Source organism: Chelonia mydas, chromosome 4, assembly GCF_015237465.2.
Source record: "Chelonia mydas isolate rCheMyd1 chromosome 4, rCheMyd1.pri.v2, whole genome shotgun sequence".
NCBI classification, from domain to species: Eukaryota; Metazoa; Chordata; order Testudines; family Cheloniidae; genus Chelonia; species Chelonia mydas.
Genome location: NC_057852.1, coordinates 21,383,857 through 21,411,143, shown reverse-complemented (window position 1 = coordinate 21,411,143; position 27,287 = coordinate 21,383,857). Strand labels below are relative to the sequence as shown.

Genomic DNA, 27,287 nt, shown 5'->3' with positions numbered 1-27,287 from the left:
TCCTCCCAGCTTCCCCATACCACCTTCCCTCCACTGCCCTAGCCTTCAGAACGCTTCTGTCGTCCTCCTTCTCCTAATCAACACCAGAGGATTGGAGCAGGATCCAGAAGGACTGTCACCTTCTGTGCACAGGTTCGTCTTGTTACTAGCACGGCCATGTAGGTGCATGCCGAGAAAACTCCACATCCTCAGTCATGTTCAGAGTTGTGCTCCTCTGCGTCTTTCTACCGTCCAGTACCGGCAATAGGAGATTTCAGCCCTATGTGATTGCTAAGCTTTTAAATGATAATGATTGCATTCTGAACAGAGGGGGGTCAGTCAGGGTCAATGCTATGTGTATGTGTGTTCACCTCTGAACACAGGACTATCCTTGGTTTGGTCTAGCATAGAGACAGCTTCACTCCCAGTGCATTTAGTAGAGGCTGCACTTCTGGGAATGGTAATAGAGCATCAGAGAAAGACGATTAGCTGATGTTGCAATAATATTCCACCTAGGATCTCTTTTTGAAAGTGGCATTTTGAAGAGGGATGCTTCAAAATGCTGGCCTCCTGCTGCAAAATCAGCACAAGTACAGGGTTTGCATCTGATCTCATTGGTGTGAGAGCAAGTCAAAAATGACTCCACTGTCTTACACTGGTATAAAAACAGTGTGAGATCAGAATTAGGCGCTATTTTTCCTTAAGTGGTTCGTCCATCTGAGTCGGCCATGCTGCATATGTTAAAGTTACCAGTTCAGAAAACTCTTTGTTTCTGCTCACAGCAGTTAGACTCCAAATAATGTTTCATTTTAATATAACCTAATAGTAAAAACTCAAACCATGTGACTATTTAGTCTGGTGTTTTTAATATTAATTAGGGAAGTCAAATAGGATTATTGTTAACACTGAAATAGTGATGCCATCAATGCAAAAGGATACAACACATTTTCTGTGCATTTATTACAAAATATTACGTACGTCCCATACTGAGGTGATACTGTACGTGCAGTGACTAGCCGCTCTCCTTGTTATGTGCAGTAGTGGCAATTAATTTAAAGTTCATTTGGACTGTAGAGAAATGAATTTAAAGAAGTTGTAGATGCAAATATTTGTGTAATAAATCTAAGCATCCATTCTCTCCTTAATGCTCAACCATCGCTCCTAACAATGTTCATGGACATAATGCAATGAATTATAGGAGAACATAAAGCTAGCACAGTGGTGGGTCTATCTTCCCTGAAAAATACATTTATTTTATTTGCAAACACTTCTCCTAACTAATATTTAGCTTTTCCTTTTTTTGTACTAATTCAGTTCTAGGATCATAAATCAGCTTCTCACTTAGATTTATCCTTTTCATATTTAAAGCATCATTTTTCATTTAATTTCACATTGGGCAAACACCAGCTGAAATAGTGAAATCCTACAAAATCATCATGCCCTTATTGTTCACAGAATATTTCTCAGAAGGAACTGCTGACCTTAATACTGTCTATAGGGTAAATAAATTAAAAGATTTTTCCCTCCCCCCCACAAGTCATATATAGTTTGGATTTTTAATGTATATTTTAATACCCATCCTGGCAGTCATTGTCATCATAATCACCAATGGGTTTGTTGTGATAAACATCAAGCACTAACTTTCTGCTTTCAATGTCCATGCTCCTTGATACACTATCATCTTCCTGGCTGCTTGATTGACTTGCAGTGTGCTCTCTGGATTCACTATCTTCCTCTTCGTTCGATTCACTATCACTGGTTTCTGCAGACTTGCTGTCTTGGCCTTGCTGCTCTTCAGAACTGATGTCCTCTTCATTCGAATCACTGGCATTGCTCTCTTCACTGCTACTGCTCTCTTCTGAAGTACTTCTGCTCTCAACCGATTTACTGTGAGATGGTCCATCCTTATCTTCTTCTGATTCCAAGTTGTCCTCTGTAGATTTACTCTTCTCCTCTGATTTGCTACGGTCCCTCGTGTCTTCTGTGGATTCACTGTCACTTTCTGATGTATTGCTGTCATCCTCAGGGGAGTCTCTGTCTTCCTGACCTTCTTTAGATTTGCTACCGCTGTGTTCATCTGATTTGCTATCCACGTCTTTGGAGTTTTCCTCATTTTCTTCCTGGGATTCACTACTCTCTTCACTTGATTGACTGGAGACATCCTCCCTGGAGTGGCTGGTGACATTTTCCTTTGACTGGCTGGTGACATCCTCTCTGGAGTGGCTGGCAACGTGTTCTTCAGAACAACTGTTGTCTTCTGTGGACTTGCTGTCCTCTTTGGATTTACTGTCACTGTGCTCTGCGCTATCATCCTCTTCTGAAGTATCATCACCATTTCGGAACACGTGGCTCTGGGAAGGTTTCTGTGATTTATTGGTGCTTTTCCGCTTGCCGTAGAGGTGCTCCCTACTGGTTTCTTGGCTGCTCTCTTTGGAATGAATGGCACCATGAACCATGTTGGAATTGCCAGCTTCGCTGTCAAAGAAGGATGGGTCATCACCTTGCATTCCTTCATCATCAGAATCATCTCTCTCCTCTTGGCTACTGCTGGCACTGTCACTGTCGCCTCGATTTCCTTTGCTGGGGACATGCCTGCCACGACTGGCATCCTCCCCATGACCAAAGCCTCTGCTCTCGCTGCTCTCGCTGCTGCTGCTGCTCTCGCTGCTGCTGCTGCTCTCGCTGCTCTCGCTGCTGCTGCTGCTGCTCTCGCTGCTCTCGCTGCTGCTGCTATCTTTTTTCCCCATAGCGGTAGCTCTATGGTCACCATCTAGATCTCCATCAGCAACTGCACTGTGCTCATCTGTTCCAGTGGGACGAGCAGGGTATCGAGGGTCTGCCCCGTTAATTTCTTCCTCGTTATTTTCATCAAAGGTATCATCTCCGCTCTCATCTTCCTCATCTGTCAGATAATTTCTTTCCTCGTCCCCCTTGCTAGAGTCGAAGCCGTTGGATAGATAAAGAAATCCATCATTTTCAATGTCACCGTTGTCTTCTGATTCTCTGCTGTCCCTGGCGTGGTGATCTCCATGGTCACTGCAGTCAATAGCAAGAGTCTCGTTTACATCCTCCTAGAGATGTGGCAAAGAGAAATCATTGTAAACACTTCCTTGCTGTATTTTACAAATGCGACTTGTTCACTAAATTGTGTAGGCCAAATACTACTATCATTTATACTCGTGCTACTGCATCAAAACTCGTAATGCTACATGGGTGTAACTGAGAGCAGAATTTGGCCCAGTATGCCTTAAAATGTATATCTAACAAATTAGATTTCAAACCACCAAATAAAATAATAATGTTACTTCAGTTAACATTTTAGGAGTCTTAAAAATAAGTCCCCCTAGAAATTGCTGCTCTGCTAGGATTCAATTTAGATACTGTAAACAAGTAATCCACTCGTTTAAAATGTGTGTCCTCACTGGATTTATGGCAGGAGAGGGGTGAATTTTAGTTTATGGCATTACTTGGTTTGGGATGACATGGCTTCATCACACTCACTATAAATAGAGCATGATGTGATATAACATGTCTCAAGCCACAAAATTCTGATCCATCTTTTGAAGTTCTGGGTGTTTGGATAGAGGGATTTGGTTTGTTCCATTTCTACATGTAATTGTATATGCCTTAATATAACTCCTAAAATATTCTACAGTAATGGTCCACAACACTAAAAGCAGTGATCTGGCCCATTGCACCATTCTGAAAAAAGCCAGAACTTCCACATGGACTCCATGGTGCTGTGCTCTTTGGAAAATCTTGACCAGTGTTGTTTTCAAATTTATAGTAATTGATTTCAGGCCCATTTGTGCAATAAAAAATGGGAGCTGCTGATATTGAGCTCTTTTGAAAATCTGACCCATGGATGAATATTGAGTTTTTATGCTTTTGACCATAAAGATATAAGAAAATAATGCTTTCCATATGTCCACAAGTCTGTTAGGTATCTGAACAACGTTTTTCATGTGAAGGACTATAATCTAGTGGTGAAAAAAAATGGGGGATAGGACTTCATTTCAGATATAATTTTACACAATTGTATATTTTTGGTTATGTTTTTCCATGTAGACAAATTTTGTCCTATAACAATTTTGCATATATGTGAATTTCAAATACATCCAATTTGTTTGTCTTTAATTGACACACTGCTCCCATTACAAAGCCAGAGGAGTGATACTCTATTTCCCATGCACTTACCCAAATCCAAATTTGTTCTCCAAAACTCAGCTCAGTTAGCACAGTCCTCTGTCTCTTGAAAACAGAGCCTGATCTGATTACAGCAAATTATCTGGGATGTGTTAATTTACAGCAAATTATCTGGGATGTGTTATGTTGTAGCCCTATGTTTACGGCAGATTGAATTAAGACTGCTAACCACTTTTTCTGCTCAGACAACTGGCAGAAGAAGAATGTTACCTGCTAGGAAACTGAGCCTTATACAGGAGAGCTATGTACACTTACCAGAGAGTTTTTCTCAGTTGATTGATCACCATGACTGTTTTCATCTACTTCTTCCACATCATCAAGGTCACCAGAATCCTCATGATCAGCCCAATTTTTACGATGAGCCTGCTGAATTCGGAAACTGTCATCCTCGTCATAGTCTTGAGTGCTCCTTGCATCGACATCATCTGGATGACTTTCAGAGCTCCTGCTAGAAGCCACGGATGGGTCGTGGTTTTCTTCATCAGTGCCATCATGCTCATCAGCATTGGAGTCCTCTCCTCCAGTTTCTGCACTGCTTTTAGGACTGCTGTAAGCATCGCCAGCCCAATCTGCTTCCTCATTCAGACTTTCTTCGCTTGCTGTGTCCTGCACAAAAAGGCGAAATTAAGGTACTTTGATTAAGCAAATGTTATTGCGGTTTTACTGATGCCATGGTAAGGGCCACATTGTGTCCATTGGTGTAAAGTAAACTGCTTATTACCATTTGGCTTTGGGTCAGGCAAGCAGTGCGAAGACTCTTAATTACCAGTTCCTCTGCACGGGTTTTATTTGTTTCTAATGAGAACCACAGCTTGCCTTATGCAAGAAACCCCAAACATTTGGTTATGCTTCATCTTGTGGTTTTTATTGAGTAAAAGAGATGGGTATATATATATATGATGGCTCTGTCTTAGTAACAGCTCATGCATTTTGAAGTGCTCTGAATCTTTTTATACTCAAGTAATTTCAGTTTGAGTAAAATAAAAGGAGTGTTTTTATTATAGTTGCCATGGATGCAGCTGGCGTTTCAAATGAACTAATTGGGTTTTTTGTAAAGGGATCATTCAAAATTATATCCAGAAATTATTTGGTGTTGTCACTTAAATTTCATTGATAGAGATTTGCGAAACCATGGGAGGCTTTTGGGCTCAGGAAAACCAAAACCACAAGTGGTTTGGAGTCTACCAGTTCCATTTTTTTTAGAACCAACAAAGTATAAGCTTTCAGAGTCAGGAACAAATTATTTGTCCCCCACTGGGAAGATGGGACTTTCTTCTTTCCAGTGGTATAAAGTTCCCATTTCTAGCATTATGGGTTTGGAAGATACCAAACTTGAAAGCTGTGATACTATTACATTTAAAGAGTAGCTATTGGTCCATGGCTGAACCATGCCTGTCTCGTGCCTCGCATTGTGGGAAGGTCAGGAAGAAATTCCATATTTGGTGGTGAAGGAGGAAACATTGCTCTGGCAGCATTCCTATTTCAAATGGCAGCTCTCTGAAGCTGTTCAGATCTTTGGATTGTTACAGTAAGTCCTGTGGGGATGGATTAGTGGGCAACACGTAGATGAGGTGGCCGAAAGCATGTAATGCAATTTGTCACCTAGTTATCATCTCCACATATGGGGGTGGGGGGGAGAGGGTGTATGTAGAAATGGCTGAAACCATTATCAATTAAAATGACCTTGAAAAATGGATATAACTCAAAGCCTAGAAGTGTAGCAACTATTTTAATCTAGTAGTGTTTCGAGCGCTATTAACCAGAGACCAGTTCCGCTTTACAATACTGTTTCATAAGCTATTTGCTGAAATAGAGTCTTCTGAAAAACTCTTGATGGTCAACTTACCCCCTGTTCTTCAGAGCTCTCAGAATGGGCATTTTGATGGCTGGGCACCTAAACACATTGAAAAGACAACTTATGAATGAACAGAAGTGGTACAGAAGGTCTTGGGCATGCTTGAAATGCTGAGACTAGGGATTTTAATGATTTATAATAAGTACTTACAGGATGAGCACAGGATAAAGCCCAGAGAGAGATTACCAGGAGTACTGTCTTCATATTGATTATAGTGTCTGCAGCTGCAATGAAGTAGGGGTGTTACAAAAGAGTATTTTCACATGCTCTTAATTGAAATTCAGCATGACTGATTATAACAGCATATAAGATTTTCAAAAGCACCTAGTGATTTTGGATGCCTCGATTTTTGGTGCCCAACCTGAGACACGTTAAAAGATCCTGATTTGTAAAGAGTGCTGAGCCCATGCTCTTGTCTAGCACCCAAAATCTCTATTGGCTTTTGAAGCTGGGCCATGAAGATTAAGTTAAATTTCATATTTTGGTTTGGAATAGGGGATACCTGGGGAAATGCAGATTTTTCTTGATTAAACTTTAATGACAGGGTGCAAAACAGTTTATGATTCGCTAGTTCCTTAATAAGAAAAGGAGTACTTGTGGCACCTTAGAGACTAACTAATTTATTTGAGCATAAACTTTCGTGAGCTACAGCTAGCTCACGAAAGCTTATGCTCAAATAAATTGGTTAGTCTCTAAGGTGCCACAAGTACTCCTTTTCTTTTTGCGAATACAGACTAACACGGCTGTTACTCTGAAATCTAGTTCCTTAATGACTGTGTCACCCAGGGCTGCTTATCAACCTGTTAAAAAGTTTAGTACCACAGATCACGGTTACAGTACCAAATGTTGTCTATTGCTATTGGTACTTTGTTTTAATATTTACATTTTTATCCTAAATTAGTAGTGGAGAAAAATCACATGGAGCCTTGCACACAATCTGTCCATCCCAAACAAAATTCTGGAATAGGCTAACTGGGGGGCAAATTCAGTCTCACTGAATCAGTCTAATGCTTCACAAAGAACAGATTTTAGGAGTGGGTTTAAGTAATCTTTTTCTTTGAGAATTAAACCCTTTTGTGTAACATCAACCATAAACATTGCAATGGGTAAGTCAACACATTTTCACTCTTTCAGACTAACAGGGGGCCTGATTCTGCCACCCCGACTCACACGAAGTAGCATCTAACTACACAATAATTGTGGAGCAAGGCGCGCTGCAAGAAGGGTAAAGGTGGCAGAATCCGTTCCACGGTGTCTTTGTGCAAAAGGATATGTCTGAGACTGAGTCTATTGCACGGGATACTCTAACACCATAGCTGTCTGTCACAAATTTGCTGCATTTCCCCCTCCCCCCCCAAGGCAAAGAAAATCAGAATTATAAGGCCTTACATATAAACATCTTTACTCACAGATTTATACACTGGGTAAATCAGATAAACATGTGACACAGAAACAAAAGATAAATGTGCTTTAGGAAGGAAACACTACATCATTTTACTTGCTTAAATAAGCGCACACAGATCTCAAAATGAGAGATGAGCTTTTGCTTTTTCCTTAGAAAACAAACAAACAATCTGCCCCCTACCCCTCCTCTCTCTCTTTCCCACAGATGTTCTGTTGTGCTTTTCTATAAATCACAGCTCAAGAACTGTTAACATGTACATGCTGTTTCATTTTTGAGAATAAACCAAAGAAATTAAAATAGTTACTTCTGTATGCACGTCACACAGGCTTTCTTCAGGACTTCTTAGCTTTGGCACGTCAGATGTCACAAAGGCATAGGACCAGTTAAATACCTGTATCGCCCTGTTGCTTTGGTAGCTGGAGCCTCCTCCACGAGTGCATGAATTTAAACTCTGCTGCAGATATGGTGGCCAATCTGCACTCTCACAGGGTGAATGATGTCATAAGGTGTCACTGGGAATCCAGCACCCCCACACTTCCTTCAGCCTCCGGAGAGAGATTTTCCCTAAAAAAAGCTTTTTGCGGTTTCAAAATTACTAGCCTAGTTTTCATATAATGAAAGATCTTGCTAAGGCTTTATTTTCATTTCTAAATTTATGCCATTCACATACATACAGGGTTACGAGCACAAACAATTAGAGTGTCACCCACACACATGGCCAGATCCCGGTCATACTCAGGCAGGGGTTGTTTCCTGTTAATGTATATTTTCAGGTCATACAAGCAGACAGTTTGTACACTTACGCTCCAGGAATTGTATGTTTTTAACCACCTTGTGAGAACACGCTGAAAAGGATCAGGATGAAATCTCCTTGTTCCGCAGGTGCTATCTTCACACAGTAAATCTGGAAACGGAGGGCCTGGTCCCACTTTTCTCAAACTCAGTGGGCATTCTCCCATCAGCCTCTGTTGATCAGGCCCTAGATCTGTTTATGGAAAGGAAAAGCTAAATAGGACTTGAGCCGAATAGATGCATGTGCTAGAGGAAGCCATACAGCAGTTTGGGTGGTGAGGTTTTTCTTGCCTTCTTTTATCATCCTCTAGAGGTCTGAATTTGGGGCTGGGAGCCAGGAATTCCTGAGTTCTAATCCTGGGTAGGACATAGACTTCATATATGACTTTTGTCAAGTCACCTAATCCTCTCTGTTTCAATTTCCCCATCATTAAAATGAGGATAATAATACCTATCTGCATTGCTGTGTTGTCATGAGGATTAAATACTTTGAAAAGCACTATGTATGTGTTACACATAATTAGTACTGTTATTTTATTAGTCTCTCATATATATGTAAATAATATATATAAATAGAGAGAAAATTTTAGGCAATGTTAGTAAATACCAAACACACATTCCCTTTGGTTCTTTACCCCGGTTTATTCCAAGGAAGTGGATTTAAGGTCTAACGGGAAAAGTAGTGATGTGTTGCGAGGGAGTCTCTTCAAATGCTGCCACCAAACTGAAGGGAAGGTTGGAATAGTTTCCATGTCCTCATTTGGACATTGCTAAGTCATCCCTGCTGGAGATGACTTAGTTCTTCAGCTCATAAAAATATGCCTGAAGTGCAAATATTTTGCCTTTGAAATGGACCAGCTTCCACTAAATTTCAAGGGTTTTCTTAAGTGATATCCTAATGAAGGGTAACTCCAGACTTCCCTAAAGAGTTCTTACCTTTCTCCCCAACTTCAGACTACACAACGTTGTGTTATGCTCTCACTATACTCAGTAGACTAAATTCAACTCTCAGGTTTAACATCAATAGTCCAAAGTATCTCTGCTGACTTCAGCAGCTTTACTCTGTAGTTACACTGATGTAACCGAGAATGGAATTTGGCTTGGTTTCTTTTTCAGTAAAAAGTATAAACAATTCCAGCGAAGGGCACTTTACGAGTTTTCTTTGCCAAGTGGTGTCACTTCCCTCCTGGGTTATGAGAAGGCATTTTTGTTTAACTGGGTAAAGGAATGAGTAGATTTCTCCCATCCCTCAGTCCCTCTCTCTGTAACGCATTTCCCCAGGAGATGTCGTGTTTAGTACAGGCCATACGGAAAGAAATGGTGGGAGTCCTATGTTAAGACATTGACCGCACATCACTGAGGGAAAGCACTTGAAATAACTTTTCCAGTCATTTAGCTGCATGTCTCTCAGAAGCTGCATATCGTGAGGTAAGACCACAAAAAGTGTGGCAAATAAAAACAAACTGCAATTAGCACAATATCCTGCTCCTGTGGAAGTCAGTGGGAACAGGGTCAGAACCAAAGTAAATTTTGAGATTTATTTTCCTTGCTTTTCTGTTGTGTGTGGGCACACAAAACTTCACAGTTCAGTCATCTGCAATGAGTTTTCCAGTCTTGAATGGAAATACGCTTTATAAAATATTACTATGGGGTGGAATTGTTCTTGCCAGGGAAAAAAGCATGAAAGGGGGCATTTACAACCCTCTTTGAACTGCCCTTCCATTTGTGCAATAATCCGCTTTTGGGAGGAACAGAGAATTGAGCCCTTAGTTTCCACAAAATTATAGTACAATGATAACACTACTGAAACAAGGAGAGTGCGGAGTTCATGCCATTTTTTTTAAAAAAAGTGTACTCCTAATGCAGTAAAAGACACAGTTTTCGAAGCAGAAATATGGGGAAACCCACACTATCAGTAATTTGCCAAAAATGTAATGTAGTTGTAAATTGCATTGACTTTTGTGCAGCTTCCCCTCAGTGTTATGAAAACCCTGCTTTGGGTGCAGGAGTCCCTCTGAGTAAGCTGTCATACAACAGCTTTGGAGGGAGGGGATTTCTTCCAGTCTTTTACTCTTAGCTGGCCTAGGGCTGGACATCAGAAATTCCTTATTTCTGGATTTTAATCCCACCGCTGGTACCATCATCCTTTGTCAAGTGGATGAGTCATTAAGAGTAACATTTTTAAATGGGGCTTTCAGTGAGGCTTGGGCTCCTAAATGCATAAGGCCTGAAGCCACAAAGACCCAGATTTCAATGGCAGCTAGGAGCCTAAGTACCTTTGAGCATCTGGGCCACAATTACTTTGAAAAATGAGACTTAGGCGCTTTTGAAAATTTTACCCTAAATTGTGTCTGCTTCAATTTCCCCATCGCTAAAAGGAGTATATTTACCTACATCATGAAGTTTTCATGAGGATTAATAAATTAATGAATGTCAGATGTTTTGAACATAGGTGCTGAATAACTGTTAATTATGTGATTAGTCATATTTATTATTCTCTGTTCATAGTCTTTAATTGTTGACACAAACATAGATATATTTGTGAATTTTAAAACAATGTTGTAAAACAAATCTTGTTTTCCCCTATAGTCTGGATCAAGACGCCTTCCCTTGTGGGCTATCACTGCAGAGATACCCTGCTTTCTTCTCAGTATGGGTACTAGGTCTTTGAATTAAGCAAAAAAGTGTGTGTGTGTGTGTGTGTGTGTGTGTGTGTGTGTGTGTGTGTGTGTGTGTGTGTGTGTGAGAGAGAAATGGTGCATAATGTATTAGATACGTCTCAACACTGAGGTAAATTTACTATCATGATGTTTATACTCCAGTAGCACCTAAAGCCCTCACTAAGGATTGGGACTCAGGTACGTTAGGCACTGTGCAAACACATAGCAAAAAACAGTACCTGTCCCCAAAACTTTGCAATCTAATAAGACAAGACAGACAAAGACTAGGAGAAACAGAGTCCCAAGCTCATACAGCTGGTCAGTGGCAGTACCAGGAATAAACCCTAGGTCTCCAGTAGCCTGTCGCCTAGACCAGTTTCTCTGGCTCCCTTTTCTCAAGTGTTAATTTTCGCCCCCATCATTTTTCAGTTTCTTTAACTCTCTCCATTGAATCTGCCCACAGCAGCCATTTAGCTTCATGGTCTCTTCTATTTCCTTGTGCTTTCTTTGATTCTCGTCCCTTTTCTTACAGTGTGCCTTTAGTTTAATTCTCTTTGTACATTCCTTTTATAACTATCCTCTTCCCTTCATTTCTATTGCAGCTGTAATTCTCTTTCCTCTTTCCCTTTATTTCTCTCCTTTTTCGATTGTACATTCAGCTTTCCTTTCTGTTAGCTCCATCTGGGTCTTATCCAAAGCCCAGTGAAGTCAGTGGAAAGACCGGTGTTGACTTCCATAGGTACTGGGTCAAATCTTTTGTGTTTTTACTCCCTTCTTCCATAAATGGCTTTCTTCCTTTCTCGTTGATTTTTGTTTGTTTGTGGTTTCGTTGTCTGTCACGCTCAATAACCTGGGATGTGCTTTCCTCTGAACTTCAAACAAAATTACACTCTTAGGCTTCACATCACAAACCATTTTTTGGTGCCTTAAACAATTATAGTGTTGGTTTTTTAGGTTGAACCTGCATTTAACTCAAGCTCCAAACACCTGATGTTGTGTTCTGTCAAAATGTCGCTGTCTGGGTAAGTGATAAACATGAGCATTGCACATCCTGATAATACTCCTTGCAGCCTTCCTCTTTATTCCGACAAGCCCTGGATATCTTTATACCATGATTAGCTATAGGCATTATGGGCTCACACCAGCCATTGCCTACAGTTTGGCCTTGTGACTCACTCAGCACCATCAACTTCCACTGAGATCAACAAGAGTTGAGTGTGGTTAGCACCTCACAGAATGGCCTGTAACTTTCATGTGAATGGGCTGCAAAGTAAATCATATATTAAAGGTCCTCTTCTGGTCCCATTTAAGTCAATAGCTACATTTTAATAGGAGCAGGAACAAACCCTAAATGCAGGGCTCGTCAAAGGATGAGATGATCTTTCAAATAAATTTGGTTTGGATATTCCAAACCCCTCTAATGTTGCATGAAGGTGCAGCAGGTGCTTTTGGGGAAGGCAGCCAAAATCCTGTCCACTGTATTCTCTGAATTAGTGTGGGACAGTAATAGCATTGAACTTAAGGGGACTACTTATGTTAAGGGCAGGGATTGTCTCTTCTGTGTTTGTACAGTGCCCAGCAGAATGGGGCAAAGGCAACCACTAGGCGAACTAGGCGGTCACCTAGGGCGCCAAGTGGTTGGGGGCGCCCAAAAGTGCACTCTGGGGAGGCAGTGGAGCGGTGATGAGCTGGGGCAGGTGGGTGTGGGGAGGGCCGCCTGCAGCAAGTAATGGGGGGGGAGGCGGTGCACAGGAGAACCGCTCCCCGCCCCAGCTCACCTCTGCTCCGCCTCTCCCCTAAGCACGCCGCCCCGCTCTGCTTCTCTCCTCCCAGGCTTGCGCGCTGAACAGCTGATTGGCGCCGCAAGCCTGGGAGGCGGGAGAAGCAGCGGCGTGCTCGGGGAGGAGGCGGAGCAGAGGTGAGCTGGGGTGGGGAGTTGCCACACGCGGCTCCCCGGGCGGAGGGAGGGAGCAGCGGGGAGCTGCCGCACGGCTCCCCAGGCCTAGGGGAGGGAGGGAGAGAGGGGGCGGTGGGGAGCTGCTGCAGGGGGTCACCTCAGGGCGGGGGGTGGAAGTTTCGCCTAGGGCGCAAAACATCCTTGCACCGGCCCTGTATCTGGGCTCTGTAAATACATAGATCTTTACATTTTAAGCTGGGACTATGTGTTCTTAACTGCATTCTGAGGTGCCTAGTGCACTTTCAGGTGTTGTAAAATGATTCATATTAACTAGAAGAATTTTGGATTTTACTGCAAACTTTCTATGCCATTCTTTTAACACCGCCGGTAAGACCAAGACTCCTTCCCAATAAGAAGGCAAATAGACTACATTTTAAAAAAATCTTTATTTTACAGATTACATATTTCATCTTCTAAAAATACAATTTTGAAATGATTGGATTAAAAGAGAGGGAAAGTTACATACAACTGTCATTAAATGGAGAACGTGGGTTTACCAGCAGCATATAGGAATATCACATGGCAAGGGGTGTGTGTAAGAGACAGTGTGTGAGAGAAAGAGAGAGAGAGAGAGAGAGAGATCTATATATTAGCAATACACATGTTGAATAATAATGTTACCCACAATGTGTGGTTTGTCCTAGATTGAGGGACAACTTACAAATCTTCAAGTATTATAACTTACTGATACATTCTGATGCTAAATCATCCCACAGTTTCAAACACTCACTAGTTTTCATTTGAACATGATGTACAATTTAATAAAATTATAGCAACCGAAAATGTTACTTTGACATATGCATTCAGTATTTATTTTCATTTATTGACTGGAATTGGACAGCACTGAGGGAATACATTTTTCTTCTAGCCTTGCTCTAATGTTGCTTAGTATCTTTGATTACAGTTCAGATAATGTCTAGGTACTACTGGTGTTTTTGTTTAAGTCCTTTTTCTCTTCCTACTTACAGCAAATGGAATTTGCTGTAAATTAGTGTCAGTGTCACTACGGATTTTCATTTCCCCAGTTCTAATCATCACTCGCTGAGTCCTTGCTATTACTGCCTTCACTTTCGCTCTTACCGTCTTTGTCTTCTGCCTTTGCGCTACCGTCACTGTCATTTTCCTCAGATTCACGGTCCGTTGGGAGTTCTGTATGGGGTGAATTGCCACTGTTGTCACCACTACTGTCATTACTATTAGGTGCACGCTCACTCCTCGCTGACTTGCTGTCACCTTCACTGCCACCTGATTCACTGTCACTAGTGCTATCAGTGCTGTCTGATTTGCCGTCATCATCACTCGTGCGATCACAGTGGCTGCCATCTGATTTGTTGTCACTACAGGCATCGCTGTCGCTATCACGACTGTCTGATTTGGGGTCACCGTCACTGCTGCTGCCGCTGTCCCTCTCGCTGCGGTCATTGTCACTGTCTGTATCCTCGGTATCGCTGAACAATGTGCTTTCATGGTCCTCGCCGCCTGATTCCTTGGACTCGCTGGTATCATCTTGCTGGCCACTGCACTTGTTCTCACTATCAGGGTTTGAATCATCATCCTTTCTCAGGACTGACAGAGCCATCAGATTCATTGCTGTCAGTGGGGCCATCCCCTTGTATGAGTTCATTAGAATCATGCATTTCATCACTGTCTTCACTGCTGATGTTGCCAGACTTCTCATCGGTACCTCTGGGTTCACTCTTCTGGCTGTTTGCATTTGGATTGCCAGTCACATGACTAATTCCACCTTTAGCGCTGCCATTTCCACTTCCAGTGTCACCACCTTCACTTTACCATTCCACCACTGGTGTTGCCTCCATTTACAGTAACTTCATTCCTGTTGCTGTCATCGGTGCTTTCATTATCGGGCTCCTATATGATTGGAAATGAAAGAAAGGATAGATCGATCCCAGGAAATAATTATTTGTAAACACCTGTCAAAGAAATGCATTCTTCAAGGTAGAGGCTTAAATATGGTGAACAAGAAAATGAAAAATAGGCCTATCCCCTAAGTCTAGGATCACAAGCTCTATCAACAAGTCCAAGTCTAGCAAGCTGCTGCTGCCTCTTCATAGAGTGAATTTCCTCCAGGTCAGCTTTTCCATTTCCTTTTTAAGCATCATATTTTCAAACCTATATATTCAAATGGCGCCCTCAAACTTTCCACATCCATTTGTGGATCACAAACAGTCCTGTGGGCAGTAGCAGAAATGTTGCATATATTTACTCATTTGCCTGCACATTGCAATTAGAGATCAACCCAAGCCAAAGACCCAGATCTGACTGAGATTTTCAATGGGAAATTCAATAGGAGCTGTGCACCTAATTACCTTAAGATTCTTTGAAAATCCCAGACTATGCTTAGGAAGTCTGATGGTAAATACCATTTTTTAATCTCTCGGTCATAGCAACTAAAACACCTGTTATGTTACAGTGTAGATCCAAGATCTGGGGAATTGCAGAGACGACTTAAAGCCATCTATGCAACCCCCTCCTCAGCCATTGCTCCCAACTCTGGCAGCATATTACAAAATGTAATCCAAAGCCCAGAAATCAGATATTAATTCATTGTTATTTATTTATGTAGACTATGGTCATAACCAAAATGTGCTGGATGCTTTTGAAACAAAGAGAAAGATACAGTTCCTACCCCAAAGAGCATATAGTCTAAATATGAATGGTGGGGGAAAGTCTTACAAGACTGAAGCAAAGTGATGAGTTTGTTGTTAGGCTCACCCGTGCCTATTTAGGTGTTTGCTTTTTTAAAAGTTAAACACACTAAATTCCTCTCTCCTGCCCTCCCACCATAATTCAGCCCTCTTGCCAGTCTCACACACCAGTTTTTCATTGCCAGTGTCCTTGCACTCCTCCCTCCATGAAAAGAAGTTCACGCCTGAGATTAGACAAATACAGCATCAATTTTTTTCCAAAAATGCACCTGTTGTGTCACTTTTAGCTTTTCTGGAGAATGCAAATACCCATGTATGTCAACAGCATCTCCGCCCTGGGTGTGGAGTTGAGCCACCTGTCAGATGAGAGACGAACAATTAACTACCAAAAATACCCATGACCACTGTTCCCTCTAAGCTGTGCGCGTGCGTGCACACACACAGATCCTAAACCCTGTGCACCCGGCGAAACCGCACACACAACGATTAGCACAGAAGCACAACAATTCGCACACAGCCTGTCAAAAATTTGCACAGAAGACAATTTTGGGCACACGGCCTGTCAAAAATTAGAGGGAACGTTGCCCATGACTGGTATAGTCAGTCCTCCAAATTTCATCTGTAAAACAAGCAGTAGCAAATCACGCTTCCGGGATTAAGGGCCAGACCATCCCCTGTGTAGTCTTTTTCTACAGAGTGAAGCAGGAAACAATGTGGGGAACTTGTATAGTTTCCTTGGTCCACATTGCTCACCTACAATGCCACTTTTTAAAGTTATCTTTAGAGATGGGGTGAATCAAAACCTCAGATGCAGTCATCAAACCCATGGAAATTCAGAGAAGCATGGATGAGAGACCAAACACAAACCCAAAGGCTCAGCTCATGTCCTAGCTACTCTCCTCACAATCTACTTATTTGTGTGAGAGCACAAGGTCCGCAAGTATGTCTGCAGTAGTGGCGGGGGTGGCTTTTGTACACTCCCCACGAACTGAGCACTCACGTAACAGCCAAGCAGAATCTGGCTGTGATTGCAGGACTGAGCCCTGAGCCATATTTGGCTGCAGTGACCTTTCTAAAACTGCACAGGGGCTTTATTTCTTTCTTTGGCTTTCATCCGGTAGATCACTTTATAAAAATGATGGGAGGACGTAAAGACCGGGTGGCATTTTCAAAGTGGGGAAGGAGGAAGGTAGGAGAATTGAAGCTTATGGGGAAGGCGGGGGGAATCGCATAGCTCGCTTGGTGTTCTCCAGCAATGCTGTCATTCTCCTTTTCACCTCGATGTATCTTTTAAAAAGAAGACTTCTTATGTGAATCAAAGGGAATAAAAATAAAAGTGATCAATAAGAGGTAAAGAGGAAGTTTGTTTGATTTTCCAACTTTTGGGGCCAGATATGGAACCCTTACCTACAATAGCAACCAGTTACTTACTCAGACGGTCCCCTGTGGCTTCAGTGGGACTATTCATGGGAGTAATTGCTCACCAGTATGGGTAAGGGATTGATTATGTAGTCCCCACTAAGGAAGGTTTTAGGAGACTTAATGGAGTAGCCCAGGCTACTGCATTAGCCTGCAAAGACTGCAAAGAAGTATAATGATATTCTTCATCTTCTTTAGTGTTCTCAGTCTGGAACAATATAAATGGACTGGGAAGAAACAGATTATAAATGAATCAGAAATCTTAACACATGTATCAAATGTAAATGCTATAAAATTAGTATACAATCAGAGGATGTATACACGCTTAAGACGTGTACATCATATTATTGTATAAAGTATCTCTGGTCCTTAGTGCAAATATGTGAATGCTCTTAAAGCCAATACCACACTAATCACTTTATTTTACAAGTTTTATAAGTAGATGCAAACAAACAAACTACACATTTTGTGGACCAGGTCCTCAATCAGCAACGCTCTGCTGGTGACAATGGACAACACTGATTTACATCAGCTGATGATCTGGCTGCTGTCTCTTTCACTTTCTCAATCACAATCATTTCAGCCACCTATTTGCAAAACTCTGCAGTGATGGGCAGGAGACCTTGGGTTTGATTTCTGGTGCAGTATCCAATCCTAAAACCAGCATGGGCTGTGGATGCATAGCCTCTAATCTCTGAAATAATACAAAAATACAGCGTTCTTTCCTGAATAAATCTGTGTAGTCTTTATTCATGCAAGTACCCCTATGCAAGTTAATGGGAATGTTCACTGGAGAAAGGATTACCTACCTGTTGACTTCAATGAAACTATTCATCTTGCATGGTGCACAGGTCTTTGCAGGATGAGGTCCTAGATCCTTGTAACATAGTTATTGCATCCTCTCACTATAATGTTGTATAGTCCCATTGCACACATGGGACTATACATGTCTGTTGTAAATTTAATCTGTTCAAAAGATGTGCAAAAAAATAATTCCATTCCACTCCTCTGTTATCAAACACTTGACCATTTAATAAATGTGCCCAAACTCAGACAGGGTAGTTGGTATTCTACCTGATGGATTTTTGTTTTATGCTTTATGTTTATGAGAGCTGTGTAATTTATTTCATGAAGCCATAAACTACAGTATTCTCTGGAGAAGCTTAATTAAAAAAAGCAATGTGGCTGAACCTCAGGTATAAAACATGTGTTTGTTGACCAGTCTAGGGACTCAGCTGACTTGGGGTAGTATGTGTACAATTACTGGACCACACAATGCTTGTGCTGGAAATTGTACTGTAGAGCATAAGCAAAGCATCTAAGACAAACAGCCTCCTTGCTTTTCTCTTGTTACTGTTTCACTTCTTCCAGACGAATATTTTCGCATTATCGGCCTTTTTCTTAACATGATTGGAACATTCCTGTCGACACTGGGGGACAATTACAACATCAGCCTGGCATTATTTCAATGCAAATTTGTAAATAGTCCTGTACTGGCTCAAAACTGGGCCTAGACTTCACCATGGAGGTACATGCAACTTAGTTACTATTTTGATTAACCTAGTCTGAGTTTCAAGTTTGAAATAAAGCCAAGTGAGTTTTTCCTGGGTTTAAGTTTTCTCATGAAGATTTCACACCACTCTGGTTTGTAAAGCTCAGAAAAGTAGAGTGAGACAGAAGCAAAGTCCAACTATTTAAACTGTAAAAGGACAGTAAGAAATGGAAAAGACATGGGCAAAATTAAGTGAGATCAATGCCTATTAGATTAGAGTTGCTCGTAAAGATAGAAATTTGGTTGTCTAGTGGAGGAGAGGGAAAGTCTATATGGGACACATGAATACTCTGTCATAAACAGAAATCTATATCCTTTTTGGTTTGTATATTATTATAATTAAGTTTTCATTTTGTTTAAATTTATGACTGCTGTGTGTAACTGGGAAGGAAACAATACCACAACCTTTTTGAAAGCTTGAAAACCCCCCCACAAGATTATAGGATCTTAGAAAAATGTTTGGTACAAGCAGGGCTTAAATTCTCACAGAGTATTTCATGGAGCCCCAGGCCTCTGCCCCGTGGGTTTGAAAATACTGTCTGGCACTCCACTCCACACAGCTCCAGCTGAATTTAAACCTGGGCTGCAAATTTCATTTAGGACGAAGTCCTGTATTAGATGTGTAGCTCAGCTGTTCTTTCAGCTGAGGCAAAGCTGTAATTCTTTTAGAAAAATATTTGTCATGTAAGGAAGGAGGAGAAAAGGCTGGGGTTGGTTTACAAAATTACCTTTCTGACATCTCCTCCCCACCAGGGGCAAAGAGGGAGTCTAGTCCAAAGGATAATGCAAAACTGATCATTATCTGTCTGGGAAAACAGTAGACTTCTGGGATGAGTTCACAAGTGAATCTATCTTTAAATATATAAACTAGAGTGTATTAAACATGAGAGAAAACTTTGTCCTACAGGCCATTTGGGATTTTAGATATGACATAGCTCAACCACAATGAAACAAAGCTTTTGAGACTTTTTAATTCTTATTTTAGTCCTTTTTCTTTTTAAGAATTTGCTTATATAGAATGTCTGGTGTAGTTTTTCTCCAAGCTGCCTTCTGTGATCCCAGTCCTGAGAAGAGATATGCACATGCTTAACTTCATCCACTGTGAGTAGTCCTGTTGACTTCAGTGAAACTATTCATCTTGCATGGTGCACAGGTCTTTGCAGGATGAGGTCCTAGATCCTTGTAATATAGTTATTGCATCCTCTCACTATAATGTTGTGTAATCCCACCGCACACATGGGAGTCTGTTGTAAATTTAATCTGTTCAAAAGATGTGCAAAAAAATAATTCCATTCCACTCCTCTGTTATCAAACACTTGACCATTTAATAAATGCGCCCAAACTCAGACAGGGTAGCTGGTATTCTACCTGATGGATTTTTGTTTTATGTTACATCTTGCTTTGTCACATTGTTACCTTGCATGATAACCGCGGATTGCAATGTTGTCCTGCATAAAACAATAGAGTGGAAGAAATCTTGCCTGCCGTTTTAATATGAGCAGCCTACTGCTGAGTTTGAGGGATCATTCCTGTGAATAAAGTGAGCAGAATGAGACATAGGCTATCAGAAAACTACTCAAAGCCTAGTTTTATATTTAATATTTTATTTATGGGTTGATTTATAGAATTGGATACAAGTGTGTGTTTGTTTTAAACGTCTCCTTAAGGTGTTTCAACAATAGAGAGAGACTCCCATTGATTTCACTGGGCTTTAGATCAGCTGATTGTGGCTATGTTTCCATTCAGAGCTAGGGGTGTGAGTCCCAGCCCGCACAGACATACTGGCACTAGCTCTCATCAAGCTAGAGTGCTAAAAATAGCAGTGCAGCTGGGGTAGGGCGGCAGCGGTGAGCAGCAGCACAGGCTAGCTGCCCGAGGTACAAACCCTCCCAGACCCCCTGCGGGTGGCTATCCCGTGCTGCTGCGCACTACTCCCCGGGCCACTGCAGCTACACTGCTGCTTTTAGTGCACTAGTGCAAAGAGAGCTAGCACGAATCGGTCTGCTCCCGCTGGGAATCACTCCCCTCGCTCCAAGCGTAGACAGGCCTCAGAGGCAGTGGGTTTGTGTTAACTGAAATGCAGAATAAATGGTTGTAAGTTTCCCACTTCCTGAGCACCTGTATATTTTTCTCACTTAGCCACTGACCATATCTGCCAATTATTACCCACAATATTCTGGCCAGCTCTGAAGCCTAAACAAAGTGGGAGAGTTCGATACTGGGAGACTTTTCTGTTGTTCCTTTACTCTCGCTCAGGACTAGAGCTAGTTAAAGTGTTAATTAAGAATAAGATGCATTATAGACCCATCCCACAAACACTTACAATTGTTTCCACGAGGAGACTCAACAAAATGGGACTCCCCACCGACATAAAGTTAAGCACCTGTGTAAATGTTTGCAGAATCAGTCACAAACTGTTGACTTCAATTATTTGCTAATTACTTTTCATAGGTATGATGGGACATCACCAACTATTATTTCTGCATGGCTGAAACTCTTTGAATAAAAGCGAGACAAATAATGAGTGAATACCAGCTAATCTTGTTCCCTCTTCTTACATAGGGTAGCCATTTGCCAAGAAATTGTGCATTTGTAAATAGCAAGCAACAAGAGGCACCAAGATGAAGAGCTGTTCTGTATTCAAATGATTGTTTGTGACCACTGTTTTGCAGTTTTCCACCAGCTCTTTTAAAGTGTAATTCCCTTTTGAGTGTATCAGCCTTGTACAAGAATCTCTTCTGCTTCAGCTTTTACAATAACTTGGGAACCCAAACCATTGTAGGAAACTTTCCTAAGGGTCTCCACCACATGCACCTTTCAAACATTCCTAGGCCACTGAAAATACATTTTTTGCAGCCTTCCTCCTGCCTGTAGCAAATACCTCACACCTTTTCAAGCCAGGTACGTTTATACTAAAGTCTGTGAATTACTGGAGCTGTCTTTGCTGTTCCTGCAAGTAATTATACAGTATGCTTTGTGGTCGTCTTTAAGGAAATTGCGCACACACCACTTTCTGAAGCAAGACATCACTCAAGAGACAACAACGGGAAATTCCATATAAGGACTTCCTTCTCTAGCCTGAATTCCCCTGAAAAAGAATCCCAAAAATCAGAGAGCCAGAAAAACTTTGGAAGCTCTTAACAATATTTACCACTCTAAGATGTGCCTTTGCCCTAGCTACTTTGAACATATATCAAAGCCCAAATAGATTCAAGCACATCTATTGGGTTCCCTTTCTGGGAGGAAGGTGCAAGGCCTAATAGTTAGAGCATAAGGACTGAGTTGGGACTCCTGGGATCTACATTTGGCTCTGCTCACTCACGGTGTGATCTTCATCATTCTGTCCCTCAGGTTTCTCCATCTGTAAGATAGGTTTAATAGCAATACCTGTCTCACAAGGGTGTTTCAGGCATAGTTAACATTTGTAAAATGCTTTGAGATCCTGAGATGAAAGGTGCTACACAAAAGGTAAATTATTATTATTACACTTGTATCTGACACTGTCAATTTTCATATCAAGATAATACACAGGGATGGAGGGAAAAAACTGTGTACAGGGAATTGTCAGGTACACTTTGCATAACTGAGTCTCTTGGAAACCTCCACGTATAGCATCCAGATTTTGTTCTTTGAATGCAAATGTGAAAAGCTACATAGAATCATAGAATCATAGAATATCAGGGTTGGAAGGGACCCCAGAAGGTCATCTAGTCCAACCCCCTGCTCGAAGCAGGACCAAGTCCCAGTTAAATCATCCCAGCCAGGGCTTTGTCAAGCCTGACCTTAAAAACCTCTAAGGAAGGAGATTCTACCACCTCCCTAGGTAACGCATTCCAGTGTTTCACCACCCTCTTAGTGAAAAAGTTTTTCCTAATATCCAATCTAAACCTCCCCCATTGCAACTTGAGACCATTACTCCTCGTTCTGTCATCTGCTACCATTGAGAACAGTCTAGAGCCATCCTCTCTGGAACCCCCTTTCAGGTAGTTGAAAGCAGCTATCAAATCCCCCCTCATTCTTCTCTTCTGCAGACTAAACAATCCCAGCTCCCTCAGCCTCTCCTCATAAGTCATGTGCTCTAGACCCCTAATCATTTTTGTTGCCCTTCGCTGGACTCTCTCCAATTTATCCACATCCTTCTTGTAGTGTGGGGCCCAAAACTGGACACAGTACTCCAGATGAGGCCTCACCAATGTCGAATAGAGGGGAACGATCACGTCCCTCGATCTGCTCGCTATGCCCCTACTTATACATCCCAAAATGCCATTGGCCTTCTTGGCAACAAGGGCACACTGCTGACTCATATCCAGCTTCTCGTCCACTGTCACCCCTAGGTCCTTTTCCGCAGAACTGCTGCCTAGCCATTCGGTCCCTAGTCTGTAGCGGTGCATTGGATTCTTCCGTCCTAAGTGCAGGACCCTGCACTTATCCTTGTTGAACCTCATCAGATTTCTTTTGGCCCAATCCTCCAATTTGTCTAGGTCCTTCTGTATCCTATCCCTCCCCTCCAGCGTATCTACCACTCCTCCCAGTTTAGTATCATCCGCAAATTTGCTGAGAGTGCAATCCACACCATCCTCCAGATCATTTATGAAGATATTGAACAAAACCGGCCCCAGGACCGACCCCTGGGGCACTCCACTTGACACCGGCTGCCAACTAGACATGGAGCCATTGATCACTACTCGTTGAGCCCGACAATCTAGCCAGCTTTCTACCCACCTTATAGTGCATTCATCCAGCCCATACTTCCTTAACTTGCTGACAAGAATACTGTGGGAGACCGTGTCAAAAGCTTTGCTAAAGTCAAGAAACAATACATCCACTGCTTTCCCTTCATCCACAGAACCAGTAATCTCATCATAAAAGGCGATTAGATTAGTCAGGCATGACCTTCCCTTGGTGAATCCATGCTGACTGTTCCTGATCACTTTCCTCTCATGTAAGTGCTTCAGGATTGATTCTTTGAGGACCTGCTCCATGATTTTTCCAGCGACTGAGGTGAGGCTGACTGGCCTGTAGTTCCCAGGATCCTCCTTCTTCCCTTTTTTAAAGATTGGCACTACATTAGCCTTTTTCCAGTCATCCGGGACTTCCCCCGTTCGCCACGAGTTTTCAAAGATAATGGCCAAGGGCTCTGCAATCACAGCAGCCAATTCCTTCAGCACTCTCGGATGCAACTCGTCCGGCCCCATGGACTTGTGCACGTCCAGCTTTTCTAAATAGTCCCTAACCACCTCTATCTCCACAGAGGGCTGGCCATCCTTCCTGGGATCCTGGAAATACATGTGGTGCTTTTAGAACTGGTTGCATAAATAGAGTCACAGGGATCCAGGCATGGTTGCAAAATTAGGGCTGGGAGAGGAGCGCACAATGTCTCTGTGCTACTTGGCCATAAGGAGTTATGTGAGAACATACCCAGTGTTATAAAATGTATGCTGTGGGTTAGGCTGGAATGTACACAGCCAGCAACTAAAGCTGTGTGAAACTCGGTGGTTTGGATTCACAGGAATCATTTACCCCATTTTCATGGTTATGAATCTCCTGAGTTTTACAATGAGATTGGTCAGATTCGGTTTAGCCAAGAGTTTGGAACTGGGGGTCTGAGGCCAAATCTCATCTGAAATATAAGATTAGGTTTGGGTAAACTGATGCTGGAATCTCACAAGCTGTTCTTAAAGAGCTAGAACCAAAACACGGAATCTCATCTGGGCTCCTGAGATTCCCACTTTCGTGAATGATGGAAATCTTGTGAATGAGTTTTTCCCCTCAAGAGATTTCCACCAGGTTTAATACTCAGGAGAGCAGCCATTCTCTCCATATTTCAGTCATATCAAACTCATTATCTGAAAATAGGCCCCTTCCAATTTTGGACTCAACCCACAATCAAAGCTCTCATATCTATATATGTGTTCCAATCCTAGAATTTAAATTCAGACCCTATCAACCTGCCCAACCCCTCATCCTATACACACAAAACTGAATAATTTGTGATTTTGGCCTGTCTGTATTTTCAGATTAGAATGAAGCCAAGAACTCAAAGCAAAACTCAGTTGAATCTGTCGAGTTTCACCTCTTAACACATTCAAACCACAGAGCCCTCATTGTGCATGATTTTAATCCAAATCATAAATTAGCCCAGGTGTCCTCAAAAAATGTGCAAGCATTCATGGAGTTTTCGACAAACCTCATCTCTAAATTTAGATCTGTTAGCAAAACCAAATAACAAGTGGGTGAGTTTTGTACGGCTTCTTATTTGGTTGCAGTTGTTACACGGATCTACTGCTAACATGAAGGATTTAGCGAGATCCTGACTGTAAATGCACGATTTGATGATAGGTTGGCTTTTCTAGGCAGCAGACCCTAAATATCTAATTTCCAGGAAAAGGAAGGTAGCAGTCATACCTTCCTGCAACATGATGTCTTTATACTTTATTCTTTTTTGGCTCTTACTTCCTTCTAAAGTACACAGAAGCATAAAACTTTGCTTGCACAGGGAAAAGCTGTGTTTCCATCATATGGTTCTTTTTCGCACCACCACATTCCATAGTAAAACTATAATTTGACCCAAGTTCTTTCCTCTCCCTACAACTATTTTTGGGTTTTCAGCTCTGAAAGAAAATCTGAAGTTACTACAAGTCATTTGGCACAGGACTAATAGGGTTTTTTTAAACAAATATTATTCTTTGATAACAACTTAGTAAAAGCCTATTAAAAAGACATAAGGTTTGTTTGAAGCAGGAAGGCCAAAGCAGTGGACTGAATTTCAGATAGCCCAGAAGATGACAGTGTTTTGAGGCCAAGTCCAGGGTACTAAATGATCCCAGGGATTTTGCTTACCCAACAATTTCCAAATTGGTGGGCGCTTCTATGGTGGTTGTTTGTTCTTGTTAGTTTCGGATGTATCCATCCAAGATATAATTTAATTTCCAAAATTATAAGACACATGAACATTTTATGGTTAAAATGTCTTAGGATGAAAATGGATTGGTGGCAGGGTGCGGGGGATGAAGGAACATGGACATCCACATTTTTCCCTATTAAGTGGAAATGGCTCTCTTATTTTTAATTTCATAGGACTGTTTACCGATAATCTTCAAAATGTTGTGGGGTCTGTATAAAAGGAATAGGTTTCAAAACTCTTTTTTCTCCATTCATCTTTAAAATATAGTTTACCTCACAAGTACAATTCTCAGCATTAGCTCTGATGAGCATTTGAAGCAGAAAATCTCCAGGAAAAAAGTTGAAAAGCATAACAGAAATCAGTCTGCATATGGGAAATAAGGATGAAGGAAAAGAAGAGTGGAATAATGGAAAAGGCTAAAATACTCCAGAATTTATCAAAAAGCTCCTGTAATGAAGCTAAAATAGTGAAATGATCTGAATACAGAAAAAAATGTTAATGACTGCAAATCTTGTGCCTCAAAAATAAACACAAAACAATACTTCAAATTTAGAGCCCTTTTATATCTGCATACTAAGTACATGAGAAGGTTACTCACCTTGTGCAGTAACTGAGGTTCTTCGAGATGGTTGTCCCTGGGGGTGCTCCACGGCAGGTGTCTTGGCGCCCTGCACTTCTAATTGGAGATGTGTAGTAGCAGTGCCCCGGTTGGCCAGGTATTAGCTGGGAAAGAACTAAAGCAATGAGGGCTCTGCTGTCGTTCCGACCGAAGCCAAAAGGCGGTAGAGGAGGAACTGGGGGACGGTTGGCTGCGCATGTGGTGTAACTGCTCGGAGCGGTGCGAGAGGGCTGCGGTGCATGCGTGGCCAACCAGGGCACTGCAACTACAAATCTCTGATTAGAAGCTCAGGGCACCAAGACACCTGAAGTGGAGCGCCCCCGGGGACAGTCCTCAAAGAACAAAAAGCTACAGTCTGAAGCAGTCTTTACATTCTGCTGTCAATCATATCCTACCTACTGTACAAAAAAAGAGCTAAGAATAATTTAATTAAAGCTTCCTTCACTAGGCCATGACTTTACTCATGTCTACACATCCATGATACTACATGATTGAAACATGCTAGATGGATGCAAATCCATGATGGTATTCTCAGCCATTATACATGTGTTAAAGGAGGTATTTTTGTGTGTGTCATTGTAATACTATGTGAAATAGTTTTCTTAAGTACATCTCTGTATGTTAGAGCATGACAACTCAAAAAAGTGAAATTCACCCCAATGCACTGGGCTATAATGCTCTGTGAGCAATTTAAGCCTTTAATATGATGCTTGAAATGTGGCTCTGCTTTGAAAAGTGGCTCTGCAAAGATGGCATCATGTTGCTCCATGTTCATTCTCTCCCCCATATTCAAATGGGCTCACTACATGTTTTTTAAACTGACAGCCCTTCATACTCAGTCTGCAATCTAAGTGTCACGCTGGATTCTTTCCTTCTCCTTCCCTCACCATTAATAAAGATTCTGCTAGCCAAATTAGGCCTTCAGCAAAGCCTCTGCTACCCCATGGTCTTCAAAAAGTGCAGCCCTCCATGATCATGTTCTTCTGCTCTGATCATTGCCTTAGTCATTTCTTTCTCCTTCCACCTTTCCTGTATCTCTCTCTCTCTGTCTGCTGTGTTCAGTTCTTTTCTCTTTCTCTCCCCTCTGAAATCAGTGTTCTGTTGCTAATCCAGACCCATCACTTTCCATCCCTTCCTGTTAACTGTCTGTTGCTCTCATATGACTGTTCCAATAAAGTATCTTCGGCACACACTGCTGAGATACTGCCACACTCTCCATCCCCTGACCCCAGGCTCTTTACATCTTCACCATGCTCCATCCTTCCCTCAAGAA

General features: G+C 41.8%; 2 protein-coding genes across 4 annotated transcripts; both read right to left on the bottom strand.

The window, feature by feature from the left end:
• Nucleotides 1-882: 882 nt before the first annotated feature.
• On the bottom strand, nucleotides 883-6,330 carry DMP1 (dentin matrix acidic phosphoprotein 1). Its single transcript, XM_007066650.3, has 4 exons — nucleotides 6,191-6,330; nucleotides 6,032-6,079; nucleotides 4,441-4,791; nucleotides 883-3,050 (listed from the first exon to the last, which is right to left on the bottom strand). Exons 1-4 carry the CDS (start codon nucleotides 6,242-6,244, stop codon nucleotides 1,548-1,550), a joined length of 1,956 nt encoding a protein of 651 aa, XP_007066712.2. The 5' UTR covers nucleotides 6,245-6,330; the 3' UTR covers nucleotides 883-1,547.
• Nucleotides 6,331-13,231: 6,901 nt separating this feature from the next.
• On the bottom strand, nucleotides 13,232-22,135 carry LOC114021066 (clumping factor A-like). Of its 3 annotated transcripts, none has more exons than XR_006290302.1 (3): nucleotides 16,952-22,135; nucleotides 15,790-16,807; nucleotides 13,232-14,723 (listed from the first exon to the last, which is right to left on the bottom strand). XR_006290302.1 is itself a non-coding variant. In XM_027828941.3 (2 exons), exon 2 carries the CDS (start codon nucleotides 14,566-14,568, stop codon nucleotides 13,882-13,884), a length of 687 nt encoding a protein of 228 aa, XP_027684742.2. In that variant the 5' UTR covers nucleotides 14,569-14,723; nucleotides 15,790-22,117; the 3' UTR covers nucleotides 13,232-13,881. The 3 variants fall into 3 exon arrangements, 1 of the variants encoding a protein (XP_027684742.2); XR_006290303.1 differs by having other exon boundaries at nucleotides 15,790-17,633; nucleotides 17,749-22,135; XM_027828941.3 differs by having other exon boundaries at nucleotides 15,790-22,117.
• Nucleotides 22,136-27,287: the final 5,152 nt, after the last annotated feature.

Excerpts from the sequence above, each read along its gene's own strand:
- DMP1 (XM_007066650.3), bottom strand. The coding sequence starts at position 6,244 with ATGAAGACAGTACTCCTGGTAATCTCTCTCTGGGCTTTATCCTGTGCT. Across the intron at positions 6,080-6,190 it reads CTTTATCCTGTGCTCATCCT|GTGCCCAGCCATCAAAATGC; the intron begins GTAAGTACTTAT and ends CAATGTGTTTAG. Across the intron at positions 4,792-6,031 it reads AGAGCTCTGAAGAACAGGGG|GACACAGCAAGCGAAGAAAG; the intron begins GTAAGTTGACCA and ends CTTTTTGTGCAG.
- LOC114021066 (XM_027828941.3), bottom strand. The coding sequence starts at position 14,568 with ATGCAAACAGCCAGAAGAGTGAACCCAGAGGTACCGATGAGAAGTCTG.